Source organism: Centroberyx affinis, unplaced genomic scaffold, assembly GCF_046629955.1.
Source record: "Centroberyx affinis isolate AG114_WGS23_722 - 3 ecotype Tasmania unplaced genomic scaffold, CSIRO-AGI_Caff_v1 ptg004359l_1, whole genome shotgun sequence".
Lineage (NCBI taxonomy): Eukaryota > Metazoa > Chordata > Actinopteri > Beryciformes > Berycidae > Centroberyx > Centroberyx affinis.
In genome coordinates, this window is record NW_027282055.1 from 365,313 (window position 1) to 384,781 (window position 19,469).

At 40.6% G+C, this 19,469-nt stretch overlaps 2 protein-coding genes across 2 annotated transcripts; both read right to left on the bottom strand.

Annotated features, from left to right (window-relative positions):
- Positions 1-6,112: 6,112 nt before the first annotated feature.
- On the bottom strand, positions 6,113-8,206 carry LOC139664697 (leucine-rich repeat-containing protein 15-like). The gene is given in 2 exon segments (XM_071543623.1): positions 6,113-6,921; positions 6,923-8,206. Coding segments are annotated over 2 exon segments (1,341 nt in total). The 5' UTR covers positions 7,886-8,206; the 3' UTR covers positions 6,113-6,543.
- A 4,335-nt stretch (positions 8,207-12,541) lies between these two features.
- LOC139664695 (carboxypeptidase N subunit 2-like) lies at positions 12,542-18,071 on the bottom strand. The gene is made up of 3 exons (XM_071543621.1): positions 18,014-18,071; positions 14,739-16,084; positions 12,542-14,697 (listed from the first exon to the last, which is right to left on the bottom strand). The coding sequence occupies exons 2-3, from the start codon at positions 16,079-16,081 to the stop codon at positions 14,148-14,150; spliced, it is 1,893 nt and encodes a 630-aa protein (XP_071399722.1). The 5' UTR covers positions 16,082-16,084; positions 18,014-18,071; the 3' UTR covers positions 12,542-14,147.
- Positions 18,072-19,469: the final 1,398 nt, after the last annotated feature.

Sequence of the window (19,469 nt, forward strand, 5' to 3'; positions counted from 1 at the left end):
TTGCCTCTTATGTTCCTCAGCACATCGCCCTTTTCACACGCAATTACCTCCTCAGCTCCGTTTCAGGCTCATTAGTGGGACTTGGAGGGTTATCGCTCCCTGAAAGCAGAGGCTTTGAGGGATATGACAAGTTCTTTTTCTGGAAGAGGTTAGTTTAGCTCATCTGACACTGTAGAACTGTAAAACCATCAACTTTCTTAAAAGTCTGAAGTTCAAGTGAGTTGAATTTTCACTTTTGTTTTTCAAATGGATTTTATGAGCGTATGTTTGCTCATGATAGTGTGGTGAAAGAAAGCATCATTAAGGGAAGATATGGCTGAGTTCTACTTTTCCCTATTACTGTATCAATTTATTTATACATTTGGCTACCAACGGTATTGGCATTAGGGATTTCTGTTGTAGGCTCCTCTGTATTTATACTATTAAGGCTTATTATATACTTGAAAGATTATTCTAAACCACATGAGTATAAGCCATCAATGCCAAAGCATATAGGCTGTGGTGGTAGAATGGCGGATGTGTTAGAAAGACCCAAAGATCCCATAACTGAAAGATCACAGGTTCAATCCCTGCAACAGCCAATGTGTGTCCATCAGCAAATTGTGCAAATTTCAGAATTTCTACCTGCTTTCTCTTTGCATGTAGCTGTGGATAAAAGAGTCAGCTGAGTGTGTAAAATGTAAGCACATGTAGCAGAGGCTCAACTGTGTCACCTTGGACACATTTGAACCTAGATGCCCTTCCCAGCAGGGCATAAAACTCCATAATCAGCAGACAGCTCTAACTAGTCATTATAGCCGTGTTGCCTCATGGCATGGTCACACTGCAGGCATGACTTACATTTTGATGTTCGTTCCTGGCGGTGAATTGTGTTGTTTTGCCTGCTGGGTCTCACCCTGTACTTGAGTATATGCCCTATAATGCTTTAGAAAAAAATATTGTAACTCATAAGATAATAATGATGTATACATAATACATAATAATGATGTATTTTGTTTATAACACACTTAGTTAGAAGCAAATCTCAAAGTGCTACAGCAAAAATTATAATTAAATCAGATGAAACACAACAGTATGTGCCAAACAAATAAGTGGTAAGTTATTTCTTAATTCACAGAAAATGCCTTTCTGCAAAGAAACGTTTTAAACTTGTTTTTGAAAGGGGGTTTGGGGGACCAAGATGTTGCTTGACCAGGTGGTGCGAATGGGGGTTTATGGGGTAATAAGTTCCTGGAGGTAAAGTGGGGCATTTCCAAGGATGCACTGGGAAAGTCAGGAGAAGGGATTTGAATACAATCCTGGAAGAGCCAGTACAGTGAAACCATCTGGAACCAGCGCTGTTTGGGATAAACTGTAACTTCTGGAGACTTCTGCCAGGAATCCCAATGGAGAGTATATTACAGAAGTCCAGTAGTTCTTTGGTTTTGTTGCTGCTGAGCTGGAGGAAGTTGTGCATCATCCACACCCTTATCTCAAAGCAGATGTTGAGATGTGACGAGACAGCAGAGGAAGATGGGGTAGTTTTTTTTTTTTATCTACCGCTGAGTCTGGTTGTCATAGTATTGGAATAAAATCCCACGCTTCCTGATGACCAAGGGGAAGCATATACAAAATAAAGAAGATGGAGCCAATAACTGATCCTTGTGGGATCCCACTGGTGACAATATGTGCTCTGGATCTGCAGCCTCCCAGTGAAACATATCCAGTTCTACCAGAGACATAAGACTTAAAACCAGTTTAGGTTGGAGTCGGAGAGTCCAGTGGTGTTGTGCAGGAGCTGGAGAAGAATGGTATGGTTGACAGAGTGGAACGCTGCTCTCCAACCATCTAATACCTCTTTTTCCTCCACATACTGTTTAGAAACCTCACAATGGGAAAACCTTATCGCTTGGGTTTTGGTATAGTTTTGGGTAGGCTGCATGCATTAAAAGCTGGGCTGTGACCATACTATAAAGAAACCTCTTCTGCATCTAAATCTGAATTGGTTGCAATGTACAAAAGGTGAAATACCGATTGCCTGTGTGTGTTTAACAAAGGTGGAGTTCATACAGATTTTGCCAAATTTCTGCAAAACTACCAAAAGTATTATAGTGGTGTACTGTATGTTGACTTGCTTCTGCCTCAATCAAGGCAGCTCACAGTCAATTATTACAGTGCCTTCAGTGATTGCTACAGCTACATTTCATTTAATTAATTAATTTATTTTTTAACAGGGACAGTGCACATTAATCGACTCAAGGGTAAATGCGCCAGTGTGACATTTAATGAAATAACTCGCATTGTGCACTCCTATTTAGTCCTCCTATAAAGTCTAAAAATTGTTTCATGTACATAAGAGTTTTAGCTGCTGAAATGCTGCACAAATAGAGGGGAACGTTTGAGTGGATGGTTTCAAGTACATGTTTCCTTTTTTGGCCCTGAAGTGGTCTTTCAGATGCAATCACACAAAGTCCCAAGACTGCAACTGCTTTGTCTCTAATCACAGAGACAACAAGAGAAGCAAGAGAAGTCTAGAGTGGACCAAAATACACCAGTCACTCAAATCTAGATAAATAATAAAGAAATCAGACCGCTTACTTCATGTGGAGACAAGAATAGCTTTGTGATGCAACGCCAAAGGAGAGGACTTAACAAAAGCTAACCGTACATTACACTTAGCTGAGATCCAGAGCTGGGATTAATTATTCAGCAACACAACTCTTTGGGTTTCTCGTCTTGTTGCAGACAAGTTATGCAGTGTGTTGGGCTTCGTCCAGGACAGTTGTACTGTAAAGTACCGGACAACATCTGCTTTGCTCTGGGGCTTAGCCATTGGCTCATGGCATGTTGATACTGCACTCAATGTGATTTGTCAGGTATTGTGAGTACTTGATTAATTAAAGAATATTTAGGAATGTATTTTTGGATTACATTCTATCCATTCTCTGTTTACAGTAAGACAAAACATCAACTTCTGATGTAATTGAGTCAGTCTCTTTCTCTCTCTCTCTCTCTCTCTCTCTCTCTCTCTCTCTCTTTACTTTATGTTACCCTCATTCAGTCTCCTCATTCACCGTTCTAGCAGTCTGGCACAACTTCATAACAGTTGTTTTTTTTTTCCTTCACAGAAGACTCTTCCAAAGGGATTTATGTAAGTTGTCGTGTCTGGAGTATTCTCAGTTTAGAGCCCATCCGATTAAATATGAACGCATATTTTCTTTTACTTTAAACTGGATTCTCTTGTCTGTGTCACTTGATTTCAAGGGTATGCCTACTCTGTAATCCAATACAACAGTTTGACCAGGGGGAGAAAACCAATACACAGTTAGGTAAATCTTTTCAGTAGTCTTCTTATTTGTTTGTCAGGTGGTTGTTTTATCTTACAGAAGCGTCCTCTAGTGGAAGAGGTCCATACCTGCCTGTATGTCTCTTCAATATGCAAGACATATGAGAGATGATGAATATCAAATGAGAAATATGGATGTTTAGTTTAGTTTACTTAAGATTACTTTAGTTCAATAGTAGTTCTGTGGTATACTTTTTGTTTGTGCAGTAATACGATTAAAGACACAAAAAAAATCACCGCAAAACAAACAATAACAAAAAACAAATCAAGAAAACAAGGTGACAAAGACAATACATAAATGATTTGAATAATAGAATCTAAATGACAACAGAACAATATATGTATAGTTCAGTTAGCAAGAACTTTATATCGTTATATAATCTTTTAACACTGAAAAATTGTCACCATCAATCAAACGATCCATGGATTTACCAGCAGTCACTCATTCCCCCCCCCTCCCTCTTATGTAAAATGACCCAAGACATACAAGCAGATTATGTTGAGAGTTCATGAAGGTGGAGGCTGACACAACACCGCCTTGTTGATAAGTTGAATAGTCTGTGGAGCGGTTTGTATCGCTTTCTGCCTGGGTGCTCTGACAAGAACTCTAGGTTAATATATAGAAGGACATAAATCATGTAAATCATGGGAATGGTGGCACTTCTAACTAGTTTGAAAAAAAAACAAGGTGAGACTTGACCCTAGTTATACGATATTTTTATTGATGGCCACTCCTCAGGCTGAAGAACTCTGACAAAAGCCTTCATCAAAACATCTACCTTGTTAATAGTCTTCATGCTGTAAGCCCCATTGTCCTGCTGACCATCCTGCTGTACCATCATGAAAATACAAAACTAGTACAGCAGGGAAGTCAAATCTCATTCTCTTTTATTCTCTCTTTCTCTCTCTCCCTGTCTGTCTTTCTCTCTCTGTCACACACACACACACACACACACACACACACACACATAGACACGGTTAATGAGTCTGGCCTCCTGTTCTGCTCCTGTACCTTCTCATAAAGGGCCTAATTAATGTATTTAACCATTGGCTAACAGACAGCCAATCCTACCAGACACAAATCCCAGCCTCAGACTCCACTCACTGTTCTACCACTTTCATGCATCTATAACCTGTGGGATTGATTTGTCTTGCTGTGATGATCCCTTTCACCTTGTGAAAAAAGTGCAATCAACTGTATTTTTAGTAAGTTGATTTTGACATCATATAGGATTAGCACAAAATCACTAAGAAAGCCACTAAAAGGATAAAGCTTTAGTGCTTGAGGGAAAGAAAGCAAGCCCTGAAATTTTATTCAGGCTCCTTAATATTTGATCCCACGCCTGCTAGAATAGTTTATTCTCTCATAGAGCATACCATCTTACTTGCAGACACATCTTTGCCAACTCAAGATTGCATAAATTAAAGTTGAATTGAGCTCTTTATGTTTACTGTGAATGAATTCACAGCCAGAGATGCAATTCTTGTGGATCTCTGGCTCCCCCTGCTGTTGTATAAAAAGAAAAACATATTTTGTGGTCAACTGCTTATACAGCCATGGCCAGATGAACAGATTTTCCAGTATTTTACAATACATTATCAGTGATTCCACTAGGTGCCAGGGTCATAAAATGTTTAATGCTTAGGACAGTGGTTCTTGACGTGGGATCCGGGGCCCACCAGGGGTCCTTGAGGGGGTTCCAGGGGGTCCACAACAAAATGATGACTTGTCAAACCTCACCATTATTTAATTTACATGTTAAGAATTACATGTAAACAATTGGAGAATGTAGAATAAATATAGACTATATTGGTCATAGTTTCACTGTTATCTCTCTACCTGCAATACAGATAGTCATGGAATACTGGACAAAATCATATCTAACAATAAAAATAGGCCTATTCTCAGATTTGGGTCAAATGGGGGTCCTTGGGCCTAATATGTATATGTACTACATGAGGGGTCCTTGATATGAAAAAAGGTTGAGAATCACTGGCTTAGGAGACAATAACAGCAGTCATTTATAGCAAAAAGTCAAAATTGAAAATAAGAGATTTTTGCAGGACATCTACAATTAGTATGTAAACAATCAGCAACATGATTGAGTGTAAACTAAAACATGTGTGACATAACTTCAGCACCCACAAAATATGCCATTTTAGAGCTTTCACATATGCATGGATTCTCCATTCTTTACATTTTACATGTTTTGTTTTTTTTTATTTTTTTTATTTGCACAGTATAACAAAAGAAGAGAACAATACAGCAAATCAGAGCCAACTGTGCAGAAAACCCAAGGGGCCTATGGTGTATCCCACCTAAATAAGCAGTAGGTACAACATTAGTAAAAAAAAACAAAAAAACAAGGAAATTACAAAATATAAAATAGATGTTGACAAAAAAAAAAATAGTAGAAGATAAAAATAAAATAAATAAAAAAAAGAAAAGAAAATGAAAATACAAAATTAAATGCAAATCAAATGAAAATACTATTTAAACAAAGTAAACTAGAGATTTTAGAAGTGACTAATCAGTATAAAGTGTGATGAGTGTATGCGTGTGTGTGGATGAGGTTAGTGTATATGGATTCATGTGTCTGCTCGATTAGAGTGGACCTTATCTTATATTTAAGTTATGGAGAGATGTTGATGATTTTAAATTGGACATGAACTTATAGCTGTGCTCCTCTGTACCGAATTGAAAACTGGCAATGGGACGAACAAAAGAAAGGGAGATTAATGTTTTACATTTATCTGAGCAAGTACAGATTCAGCATCTTGCTCAAAGATGTTTTGACACGTCACATGGCTGCTGACACTGATGGAGCGGATGATCTCTCAGGTACAAATTGCCTTCGTTGTTTAAAGTCTTACGGTCTCTGCCTCTCGAACAGGCCTGAGGATGACCTCCTTCCTGTAGGAGAAGCGGGTGAGGTTGACCCTGTTGTACTGCCTCTCCCTGCACTGCAGCAGGCGGTACAGAGACAAGGTGAACTTAACCAGCACCAATATACAGACGATCTCCACCACCAGCAGTGTGGTGTAGGTCACCATGCGGGCCTTGCACTGCTGAACTTGGCTTCTGCCTTGGTAAGTGAAGGAGGGTGATGGCCGCTGAGAGGTTGGCTCCATGGGAAAGATGAAGATCACTGGGGTGGTCCTTGGTGGGGTTGTAGTTGGTGTAGTGGTTGGCAAGGTGGTAGTTGGGAATGTAGTGGTCAGTGTGGTGGTTGTGGGAGGTGTGGTAGTGGTGGTGGTGGTGGTGGTAGGAATAGTAGTGATGGCAGGAAAGGTGGGGCATACAAGCTGATCTTGTCAGTATTGGCCTTCACCCAGAGGTACAGGTAAATCAGTTTGCAGTCACAATGCCAAGGGTTGTCATTGAGATAGACTTTCTTCAGTGTTGTTAAGGGCTCAAAAATATCCTTAGGAAGTGTCCGAAGGTTGTTGTGAGCTAGTTTCAGTGTATTTAGAGATGCTAGCTTTTCAAAAGTGTCGGCATCCAATGATTTGATCGTGTTGTTGAGGAGATTCAGGTCTGTCAGGTTTTTAAGGCCCTCAAAATAGTCGGCAGACAAGGTGGCAAGGTGATTTTTTAGAAAGGTCTAGCTTCTTAAGATTCTTCAGCGGGCTGAATATTCCCTTACGAATAGAGATAAGATTGTTTTGACTGAGACTGAGGTCAGTCAATTTGGGCATTTCTCCAAATAGCACTGGTGGTAGACCAGTCAGTTGATTCTTGTGTAGGGTCAGTGTTTTAATCAGAGGGAAACCGACAAAAAACTCCTGAGGTAAATCGGTCAGAAGATTATTGTCCAAAAGCAGCTTACTCAGTTTGTCTCTATGTGGAAATAGATTAGGTGATAATTATGTTATTTTGTTTCCCTGCAAGGCAATTTCCTTCAAGTTGGTCAAATTCTGAAAAATCTCCTCAGGAATGGAGGTCAGCTGATTCTTGTAAAGCCTCAGTATCTGTAGTTTGTCAAGCTTGGAGAACATTTTAGTAGGTACAGAGGGGAGTTTGTTTTTAGCTAAATGGAGCATCGTAAGGCTCTCAAGATCATCAAAAGTCCCTTCCTCAATGGATTCTATCTCGTTGATGTGTAACTGGAGCTCTCTTAATTTTTTTAGGCCATCAAACAAGCCTTTCTCCAGATTACGGAGCTTGTTGAGCTTTAGTATAAGCTTCTGCAGGTTGCTGAGGTCTTTGAAGACTCCCAGTGGGATTGATGTTAGTTGAGTGCCGGAGATCTCAATGTGTTCAAGGGCTGCCAAACCCTCAAAAGCTCCAGCCTCTATAGATACTGTGGGAGTAGCCATGAACTCCACCTTTTCCAGCTGGGGGTTTGCAGCAAAGGCTCCTTTGGGGATAGTTTTGATCTCACTCCCCACGAAGAAGACCTCTGTCACAATTTGTTTCAGAACGCGTGGGATTTCAGTCGTAGCTGCATCAAAAACATCCTGGTTCTCTTTGGGGCAGTAATTCTCCATTTCACATTGTGGCGATGAACACTCAAACAGCAAAGACAGAAAAAGGAAAACAACTTTTCTTCTGGACATGCTTATTCTCTACAAAAGGAAAGAAGATTAAATTTATACCCTATGTATTACAGTTTAGAAGACAGCTTAACACGTGTATTTTTCTCACTCTTGAGACAAATTATCAGCTGAGTTGGCTCACCGAGTAGAGTTCGTGCTATAAGGCTCAGTAGCGACCCGGGTTCGAATCTGACCAGCGGTCATTTGCTGCATGTCCTCCTCTCTCTCCCACGCCTTCCTGTCTCTCTAACAAATAAAATCATCATTTTGTCTATGTGTTATTCTAGTCGCGGTCCCACACAAAACAACATTTCCCTACCTGATTATTTCCTTCCCCAGAGTCAAACAGGAGGTTATTGCGGCAACGGAGAAGTGCAAACAAGCAAAGTCTCATGAATTATCTGCTCTATCTTTGTTGGCCAGCAAGCTGGCAGTGTGTTGGATGCCCATGTGAGGCGTGGAGTAAGAGGCTTCTGCAGCGTGAGATAAGACCAGGGAAGGAAAGCCTTTAATGTTGCAGCTAATTACTGCACTGCTCTGAAGCATATGGCCACATGGCAAAATGACGAAACTCTCTTATTCTATTTATTTTTCTCCGTCTTATTTCATATCATCACTGACAATTAATGGGCACCCAGAAAGCCCCCTGCGTTATAATATTTAACTTAATACATTTATCTAGCACTTTTCAAAACAATGTTGTGATATTTTCTTATGTAAGTGCATATTCAGGTGTTTAAATGTGAAGGTTGATGAAGTTTTAAAGAATGACTCAGTGTGTTCTAGAGTGCAATACCTACCGCTTAAACACACTGTGGCCTAATATGTACTACATGAGGGGTCCTTGATATGAAAAAGGTTGAGAATCACTGGCTTAGGAGACAGTAACAGCAGTCATTTATAGCAAAAAGTCAAAATTGAAAATAAGAGATTTTTGCAGGACATCTACAATTAGTATGTAAACAATCAGCAACATGATTGAGTGTAAACTAAAACATGTGTAACATAACTTCAGCACCCACAAAATATGCCATTTTAGAGCTTTCACATATGCATGGATTCTCCATTCTTTACATTTTACATGTTTTTGTTAATTTTTAATTTTTATTTTTATTTTTTTATTTGCACAGTATAACAAAAGAAGAGAACAATACAGCAAATCAGAGCCAATTGTGCAGGTGAGATTAAGAAACCCCAAGGGGCTTATGGTGTATCCCACCTAAATAAGCAGTAGGTACAACATTAGTAAAAATAAAACAAGGAAATTACAAAATGTAAAATAAATGTTGACAAATAAACAAAATAGTAGAAGATAAAAATAAAATAAATAAAAACAAGAAAAGAAAATGAAAATACAAAATAAATACAAATCAAATGAAAATACTATTTAAACAAAGTAAACTAGAGATTTTAGAAGTGACTAATCAGTATAAAGTGTGATGTGTGTATGTGTGTGTGTGGATGAGGTTAGTGTATATGGATTCATGTGACTGCTCGATTAGAGTGGACCTTATTTTATATTTTAAGTTATGGAGAGATGTTGATGATTTTAAATTGGACATGAACTTATAGCTGTGCTCCTCTGTACCGAATTGAAAACTGGCAATGGGACAAACAAAAGAAAGAGAGATTAATGTTTTACATTTATCTGAGCAAGTACAGGTTCAGCATCTTGCTCAAAGATGTTTTGACACGTCACATGGCTGCTGACACTGATAGAGCGGATGATCTCTCAGGCACAAATTGCCTTCGTTGTTTAAAGTCTTACGGTCTCTGCCTCTCGAACAGGCCTGAGGATGACCTCCTTCCTGTAGGAGAAGCGGGTGAGGTTGACCCTGTTGTACTGCCTCTCCCTGCACTGCAGCAGGCGGTACAGAGACAAGGTGAACTTAACCAGCACCAGTACGCAGACGATCTCCACCACCAGCAGTGTGGTGTAGGTCACCATGCGGGCCTTGCACTGCTGAACTTGGCTTCTGCCTTGGTAAGTGAAGGAGGGTGATTGCCGCTGAGAGGCTGACTCCATGGGACAGGTGAAGATCACTGGGGTGGTCCTTGGTGGGGGGGCTGTTGTTTGGGTGGTGGTTGGGAGGGTCGTCCTGAGGGTGGTGGTCGTGGGTGTGGTAGATATTGTTGAGGTGGGTGCAAGGGTTGTGGCTGGTTGCGTGGTGGTGGTTGTTGTTGTAGTCAGAGTGGTAGTCGGTGTTGTGGTTGGCAAGGTGGTAGTTGGTGTTGTTGTTGGTAAAGTCGTAGTCGGTGTTGTCGTTGGTAAAGTCGTAGTCGGTGTTGTGGTTGGCAAGGTGGTAGTTGGTGTTGTGGTTGGCAAAGTTGTAGTCGGTGTTGTCGTTGGTAAAGTCGTAGTCGGTGTTGTGGTTGGTAAAGTCGTAGTCGGTGTTGTGGTTGGCAGAGTTGTAGTTGGTGTTGTGGTTGGCAAAGTTGTAGTCGGTGTTGTCGTTGGTAAAGTCGTAGTCGGTGTTGTGGTTGGTAAAGTGGTAGTTGGTGTTGTGGTTGGTAAAGTCGTAGTCGGTGTTGTGGTTGGTAAAGTGGTAGTCGGTGTTGTGGTTGGTAAAGTGGTAGTCGGTGTTGTGGTTGGCAGAGTTGTAGTTGGTGTTGTGGTTGGCAAGGTGGTAGTTGGGAGTGTAGTGGTCAGTGTGGTGGTTGTGGGAGGTGTGGTAGTGGTGGTGGTGGTAGGAATAGTAGTGGGGGCAGGAAAGGTGGGGCATACAAGCTGATCCTCTGTTAATGACATCACTTCCTGCCCCTTTAAATCTTCTGGATACTCACAGACTTCAGGAGATTTAGACTGGATCTTGTCAGTGTTGGCCTTCATCCAGAGGTACAGGTAAATCAGTTTGCAGTCACAATGCCAAGGGTTGTCATTGAGATAGACTTTCTTCAGTTTTGTTAAGGGCTCAAAAATATCCTTAGGAAGTGTCCGAAGGTTGTTGTGAGCTAGTTTCAGTGTATTTAGAGATGCTAGCTTTTCAAACATGTCGGCATCCAATGATTTGATCGTGTTGTTGAGGAGATTCAGGTCTGTCAGGTTTTTAAGGCCCTCAAAATAGTCGGCAGACAAGGTGGCAAAGTGGTTTTTAGAAAGGTCTAGCTTCTTAAGATTCTTCAGCGGGCTGAATATTCCCTTAGGAAGAGAGATAAGATTGTTTTGACTGAGGCTGAGGTCAGTCAATTTGGGCATTTTTCCAAATAGCACTGGTGGTAGACCAGTCAGTTGATTCTTGTGTAGGGTCAGTGTTTTAATCAGAGGGAAGCCGACAAAAAACTCCTGCGGTAAATCAGTCAGAAGATTATTGTCCAAAAGCAGCTTACTCAGTTTGTCTCTATGTGGAAATAGATTAGGTGATAATTCTGTTATTTTGTTTCCCTGTAAGGCAATTTCCTTCAAGTTGGTCAAATTCTGAAAAATCTCCTCAGGAATGGTGGTCAGCTGATTCTCGTAAAGCCTCAGTATCTGTAGTTTGTTAAGCTTGGAGAACATTTTAATAGGTACAGACGGGAGTTTATTTTTAGCTAAATGGAGCATCGTAAGGCTCTCAAGATCATCAAAAGTCCCTTCCTCAATGGATTCTATCTCGTTGACGTTTAACTGGAGCTCTCTTACTTTTTTAAGGCCATCAAACAAGCCTTTCTCCAGATTACGGAGCTTGTTGAGCTTTAGTATAAGCTTCTTCAGGTTGCTGAGGTCTTTGAAGACTCCCAGTGGGATTGATGTTAGTTGAGTGCTGGAGATCTCAATGTGTTCAAGGGCTGCCAAACCCTCAAAAGCTCCAGCCTCTATAGATACTGTCGGAGTACCCACGAACTCCACCTTTTCCAGCTGGGGGTTTGCAGCAAAGGCTCCTTTGGGGATGGTTTTGATCTCACTCTCCACGAAGAAGACCTCTGTCACAATTTGTTTCAGAACGCGTGGGATTTCAGTCGTAGCTGCATCAAAAACATCCTGGTTCTCTTTGGGGCAGTCAGTCTCCTTTTCACATTGTGGCGATGAACACTCAAACAGCAAAGACAGAAAAAGGAAGACAACTTTTCTTCCCGACATGCTTATTCTCTACAAAAAGGAAAAAGATTACATTTATACCCTATGTATTACAGTTTAGAAGACAGCTTAACACATGTATTTTTCTCACTCTTGAGACAAATTATAAGCTGAGTTGGCTCACCGAGTAGAGTTCGTGCTATAAGGCTCAGTAGCGACCCGGGTTCGAATCTGACCAGCGGTCATTTGCTGCATGTCCTCCTCTCTCTCCCACGCCTTCCTGTCTCTCTCTCACTAACTCTGTCAAATAAAAACGACAAAAATGCCCAAAAATTAAATATAGCAAAAAAAAAAAAAAAAAACCTTTGCCAGGATGTCGTTATGTCTATGTGTTATTCTAGTCGTGGTCGCACACAAAACAACATTTCCCTACCTGATAATTTCCTTCCCCAGAGTCAAACAGGAGGTTATTGCGGCAACGGAGAAGTGCAAACAAGTACAGTCTCATGAGTTATCTGCTCTATCTTTGTTGGCCAGCAGGCTGGCAGTGTGTTGGATGCCCATGTGAGGCGTGGAGTAAGAGGCTTCTGCAGCGTGAGATAAGACCAGGGAAGGAAAGCCTTTAATGTTGCAGCTAATTACTGCACTGCTCTGAAGCATATGGCCACATGGCAAAATTACAAAACTCTCTTATTCTATTTATTTTTCTCCGTCTTATTTCTTATCATCACTGACACTTAATGGGCACCCAGAAAGCCCCCTGCTTTATAATATTTAACTTAATACACTTATCTAGCACTTTTCAAAACAATGTTGTGATATTTTCTTATGTAAGTGCATATTCAGGTGTTTAAATGTGAAGGTTGATGAAGTTTTAAACAATGACTCAGTGCGTTTTAGAGTGCAATACCTACCGCTTAAACACACTGTGTCACTGTGTGTGGGGTTACTCATCCCAAACAGTAATTCAAACAATAGATCTGTTTAAAAAGCATGACTCTCTGCATCATCCATGGCAGAGTCAGCTGTCACAACACAGATACAACAATACATTATCAATGATTCCACTAGGTGCCAGGGTCATAAAATATTTAATGCTTAGGACAGTGGTTCTTGAGGGGGTTCCAGGGGGTCCACAACAAAATGATGAATTGTCAAACCTCACCATTATTTAATTTACATGTTAAGAAGTTAACACAATTGGAGAATGTAGAATAAATATAGACTATATTGGTCATAGTTTCACTGTTATCTCTCTACCTGCAATACAGATAGTCATGGAATACTGGACAAAATCATATCTAACAATAGAAATAGGCCTATTCTCAGATTTGGGTCAAATGGGGGTCCTTGGGCCTAATATGTACAACATGAGGGGTCCTTGATATGAAAAAGGTTGAGAATCACTGGCTTAGGAGACAATAACAGCAGTCATTTATAGCAAAAAGTCAAAATTGAAAATAAGAGATTTTTGCAGGACATCTACAATTAGTATGTAAACAATCAGCAACATGATTGAGTGTAAACTAAAACATGTGTGACATAACTTCAGCACCCACAAAATATGCCATTTTAGAGCTTTCACATATGCATGGATTCTCTATAGTCCATTCTTTACATTTTACATGTTTTTATTTATTTATTTATTTATTTTATTTGCACACTAGAACAAAAGAAGAGAACAATACAGCAAATCAGAGCCAATTATGCAGGTGAGATTAAGAAACCCCAAGGGGCTTATGGTGTATCCCACCTAAATAAGCAGTAGGTACAACATTAGTAAAAATAAAACAAGGAAATTATGAAATATAAAATAAATGTTGACAAATAAACAAAATAGTAGAAGATAAAAATAAAATAAATAAAAAAAGAAAAGAAAATGAAAATACAAAATAAATACAAATCAAATTAAAATACTATTTAAACAAAGTAAACTAGAGATTTTAGAAGTGACTAATCAGTATAAAGTGTGATGAGTGTATGCGTGTGTGTGGATGAGGTTAGTGTATATGGATTCATGTGACTGCTCGATTAGAGTGGACCTTATCTTATATTTTAAGTTATGGAGAGATGTTGATGATTTTAAATTGGACATGAACTTATAGCTGTGCTCCTCTGTACCGAATTGAAAACTGGCAATGGGACGAACAAAAGAAAGAGAGATTAATGTTTTACATTTATCTGAGCAAGTACAGGTTCAGCATCTTGCTCAAAGATGTTTTGACACGTCACATGGCTGCTGACACTGATGGAGCGGATGATCTCTCAGGCACAAATTGCCTTCGTTGTTTAAAGTCTTACGGTCTCTGCCTCTCGAACAGGCCTGAGGATGACCTCCTTCCTGTAGGAGAAGCGGGTGAGGTTGACCCTGTTGTACTGCCTCTCCCTGCACTGCAGCAGGCGGTACAGAGACAAGGTGAACTTAACCAGCACCAATATACAGACGATCTCCACCACCAGCAGTGTGGTGTAGGTCACCATGCGGGCCTTGCACTGCTGAACTTGGCTTCTGCCTTGGTAAGTGAAGGAAGGTGATGGCCGTTGAGAGGCTGGCTCCATGGGAAAGGTGAAGATCACTGGGGTCGTCCTTGGTGGGGTTGTAGTTGGTGTTGTGGTTGGCAGAGTTGTAGCTGGTGTTGTCGTTGGTAAAGACGTAGTCGGTGTTGTGGTTGGTAAAGTCGTAGTCGGTGTTTTGGTTGGCAGAGTTGTAGTTGGTGTTGTGGTTGGCAAGGTGGTAGTTGTTGTTGTCGTTGGTAAAGTCGTAATCGGTGTTGTAGTTGGTAAAGTGGTAGTTGGGAGTGAAGTGGTCAGTGTGGTGGTTGTGGGAGGTGTGGTAGTGGTGGTGGTGGTGGAATAGTAGTGGTGGCAGGAAAGGTGGGGCATACAAGCTGATCCTCTGTTAATGACATCACTTCCTGCCCCTTTAAATCTTCTGGATACTCACAGACTTCAGGAGATTTAGACTGGATCTTGTCAGTGTTGGCCTTCATCCAGAGGTACAGGTAAATCAGTTTGCAGTCACAATGCCAAGGGTTGTCATTGAGATAGACTTTCTTCAGTTTTGTTAAGGGCTCAAAAATATCCTTAGGAAGTGTCCGAAGGTTGTTGTGAGCTAGTTTCAGTGTATTTAGAGATGCTAGCTTTTCAAAAGTGTCGGCATCCAATGATTTGATCGTGTTGTTGAGGAGATTCAGGTCTGTCAGGTTTTTAAGGCCCTCAAAATAGTCGGCAGACAAGGTGGCAAAGTGGTTTTTAGAAAGGTCTAGCTTCTTAAGATTCTTCAGCGGGCTGAATATTCCCTTAGGAAGAGAGATAAGATTGTTTTGACTGAGGCTGAGGTCAGTCAATTTGGGCATTTCTCCAAATAGCACTGGTGGTAGACCAGTCAGTTGATTCTTGTGTAGGGTCAGTGTTTTAATCAGAGGGAAGCCGACAAAAAACTCCTGCGGTAAATCAGTCAGAAGATTATTGTCCAAAAGCAGCTTACTCAGTTTGTCTCTATGTGGAAATAGATTTGGTGATAATTCTGTTATTTTGTTTCCCTGCAAGGCAATTTCCTTCAAGTTGGTCAAATTCTGAAAAATCTCCTCAGGAATGGAGGTCAGCTGATTCTCGTAAAGCCTCAGTGTCTGTAGTTTGTCAAGCTTGGAGAACATTTTAGTAGGTACAGAGGGGAGTTTGTTTTTAGCTAAATGGAGCATCGTAAGGCTCTCAAGATCATCAAAAGTCCCTTCCTCAATGGATTCTATCTCGTTGACGTGTAACTGGAGCTCTCTTACTTTTTTAAGGCCATCAAACAAGCCTTTTTCCAGATTACGGAGCTTGTTGAGCTTTAGTATAAGCTTCTTCAGGTTGCTGAGGTCTTTGAAGACTCCCAGTGGGATTGATGTTAGTTGAGTGCCGGAGATCTCAATGTGTTCAAGGGCTGCCAAACCCTCAAAAGCTCCAGCCTCTATAGATACTGTGGGAGTACCCACGAACTCCACCTTTTCCAGCTGGGGGTTTGCAGCAAAGGCTCCTTTGGGGATGGTTTTGATCTCACTCTCCACGAAGAAGACCTCTGTCACAGTTTGTTTCAGAACGCGTGGGATTTCAGTCGTAGCTGCATCAAAAACATCCTGGTTCTCTTTGGGGCAGTAATTCTCCATTTCGCATTGTGGCGATGAACACTCAAACAGCAAAGACAGAAAAAGGAAGACAACTTTTCTTCCCGACATGCTCATTCTCTACAAAAAGAAAAAAGATTAAATTTATACCCTATGTATTACAGTTTAGAAGACAGTTTAACACATGTATTTTTCTCACTCTTGAGGCAATTTATCAGCTGAGTTGGCTCACCGAGTAGAGTGCGTGCTATAAGGCTCAGTAGCGACCCGGGTTCGAATCCAACCAGCGGTTATTTGCTGCGTGTCCTCCTCTCTCTTCCACGCCTTCCTGTCTCTCTCTCACTAACTCTGTCAAACAAAAATGCCAAAAATAAATAACTATAACCAAAAAAAAACTGTTGCCAGGATATCATTGGGCCTCATTCGCGAAACTTTTCTTAAATTGTTCTTACTTTTGTTATTAAGAAACATGCCTACACAAAACCAATGTGGGATTCATGAAGCATGTGCAGAGTCTCGATTTTTATTCTAGGTGTATCTGATGATGAATGCCACTTGTTCCTTAATTGATGCGCGTGCCTGTTGATGCTGATTAGCATAGGTAGACGCCCTGGCAACTCAATAAAAGGCCTGCTGTCTGAAGGGTCGTGAGCAAATGGAAAGCATTATTGGAGTGGTGGAGAATGGCAAACAGACCCAAGAAGAAAAAAATCAAACTCTGAAATAGAAGTGTTGTTGTCGGGAGTGAAAGGAAAAAAAATATAGGCTATACTTTTTAAAAGTGTAAGCGGTGGAGTGACAGCAACTGAGAAAGAAAACATGGCAAGAAATTACTGATGCGGTCAATGCTGCAACATCAGAAACACACACCTTGAATTAAATTAAAAAGAAACAGTTTGACTTACAGTTAGAATCTAAAAAGCGACGACGATAGTCTAATTCCAAATAGATGCCGTTTATTAGCTCCAGGCGGACGGCAGGGCGCTGCCAAAATATTTGGAGAAATAATATGGAGAGTATATGGTGTCCAGTCATCAGCAGAGTTGGACACTGGTTGAATTCAAGCAGCATCTCCATCTGATGGTAAGCTCAGACTTGTTAGTTTTGACTGTAGCTATTGACAGGAGCTTTCGTCCTGCGGTGTCCAAACTCATCACAGCCTTCCAGCTCACTATGCTGTGCACGTATGATAATTATATGATCGCCGCTGAGGGGTCTGAAGGTTTAAAAGGTGTGTCAATAGCCATGTGTTCAAGGCATAACCTCTATCACATAGAGACAAACTAGCTAGTCTTGAGACTCTGGTTAATTTAACTTCCATTCAGTCCAATATGCGCCGTGCGTCTCCCGCAGCACCTGGTCAAGACGCACGACACCCTGCTGTTTTGCAGCACCGAGTCGCGGCTCCCTCCTGGACAGCTGGAAACCACATGTTGGAGGTTTAGGTTGGCGTCACAAATTAATTTAATGTTTATGGTGTGTTATTGTTTGCGATTTAAATAGGGGAAAGCGTTTGGAGACGGTGCTTTGATGCGCACAGTCTATTGCTCCGGTGGTAAGATAAGATAGAGCTTTATTGATCAATAAATAATATAATAGTATGATAATATATATACGATAATAATTAGGCTAATCACTTTAATCACTCAGGTTTCCAATTGAATATAATTGCCTATGCATTTGTTCATATCGGCCTATAGCTTTGTTAATATGGTTATTATCACTAGGCTTACAAATGGACTGAAACACATTTTGTTGTTGATAATGAGGTCTGGGACTGCTTTAATAGATTTTGCTTAAAGAATAAGGCATTTTAAGTAGAAACCACTTCATGCGTAATGCCCCACGCATGTTTCCAAACACACGTAGATTTTGATCGTACCAAAGAACAAATTCAGGTAAGAAAAAAAATATGAATGCCGAAATGTCCGTGGAAACGTTCCTAAGTACACTTTAAGATCAAATCTGATCGTACGCACGTTTCGTGAATGAGGCCCATTATGTCTATGTGTTATTCTAGTCGCAGTCACACACAAAACATTTCCCTACCTGATAATTTCCTTCCCCAGGGTCAAACAGGAGGTTATTGCGGCAACGGAGAAGTGCAAACAAGTACAGTCTCATGAGTTATCTGCTCTATATTTATTGGCAGTGTGTTGGATGTGAGGCGTGGAGTAAGAGGCATCTGCAGCGTGAGATAAGACCAGGGAAGGAAAGACTTTAATGTTGCAGCTAATTAGCCTACTGCGCTGCTCTGAAGGGTATGGCCACATGGCAAAATTACAATTTATTTTTCTCCATCTTATTTCTTATCATCACTGACACTTAATGGGCACCCAGAAAGCCCCCTGCTTTATAATATTTAACTTAATACACTTATCTAGCACTTTTCAAAACAATGTTGTGATATTTTCTTATGAAAGTGCATATTCAGGTGTTTAAATGTGAAGGTTGATGAAGTTTTAAACAATGACTCAGTGCGTTTTAGAGTGCAATACCTACCGCTTAAACACACTGTGTCACTGTGTGTGGGGTTACTCATCCCAAACAGTAATTCAAACAATAGATCTGTTTAAAAAGCCTGACTCTCTGCATCATCCATGGCAGAGTCAGCTGTCACAACACAGATGGTAAAAGTTTTGACTTGTTGGAAATGTACATCGGTTAATTTCCACAATTTTCCTCCAGCTCACCGGCAGTCATCTGCAATTTGTTGATTAGCTTTGAACTTCATGTTTCCTGCATAGAAATCTTTGATGATTATCAGGCAAGAATCAGTCATAATGTTACAGTATTTGTGACTCATTTGTTATGTCAGGTCTCTGAAATTGCAAGTAAAACAAAAAGGGTGGAATTTGGTATGTGAGCCAAGATCCATCAAGCAGTATTCTGAGCGGCCTCCACTAGATGGCAGTCTTTCAGATTGAATCCACTGGATGATTTGTGTTTCACAGAGTGGAAAGTTGAGATGAGGTAGATGAGTGGCTTACTTCCCAAACTAACACCATCGCCCTGTCTGACACACATGACATGCATTGAGTATTGCCAGGATCCTCCGCACGCAAACACAGATCGCTGTGGTTGCAAAGGCCAAGTCTGTGGTATCATGCGAGGGCCTCGTTCCCCTCTGCATGACCCTTTTAAAATAAACTTACTCTATCTGGACTGTGTTTTGTTGTAGACATTCCACTGTATCAGCATAATCAGAAACCCATGGTACATAAAAAGTGGGCAAACCATGACCCCCATCTGATCACAATAGGACCAGCATCAACAAAACTTTTCAGTTGTATTTTTTTTTTTCTCCCTGAAGACACATTTCTCAACATATGCCAATCTATTTACTACAATGTATACTATGAATTTACAGTATATCAAGAATATTTATATTACCTTGTAATGGTGAGTAAACTGCATAAAGGTCCAGTGCAATGAGGATTGTATTTCTCTATTTCATCAAATGACCTGTTAATATCATGTTACCCAAATTACTGTCGCCTTTTGA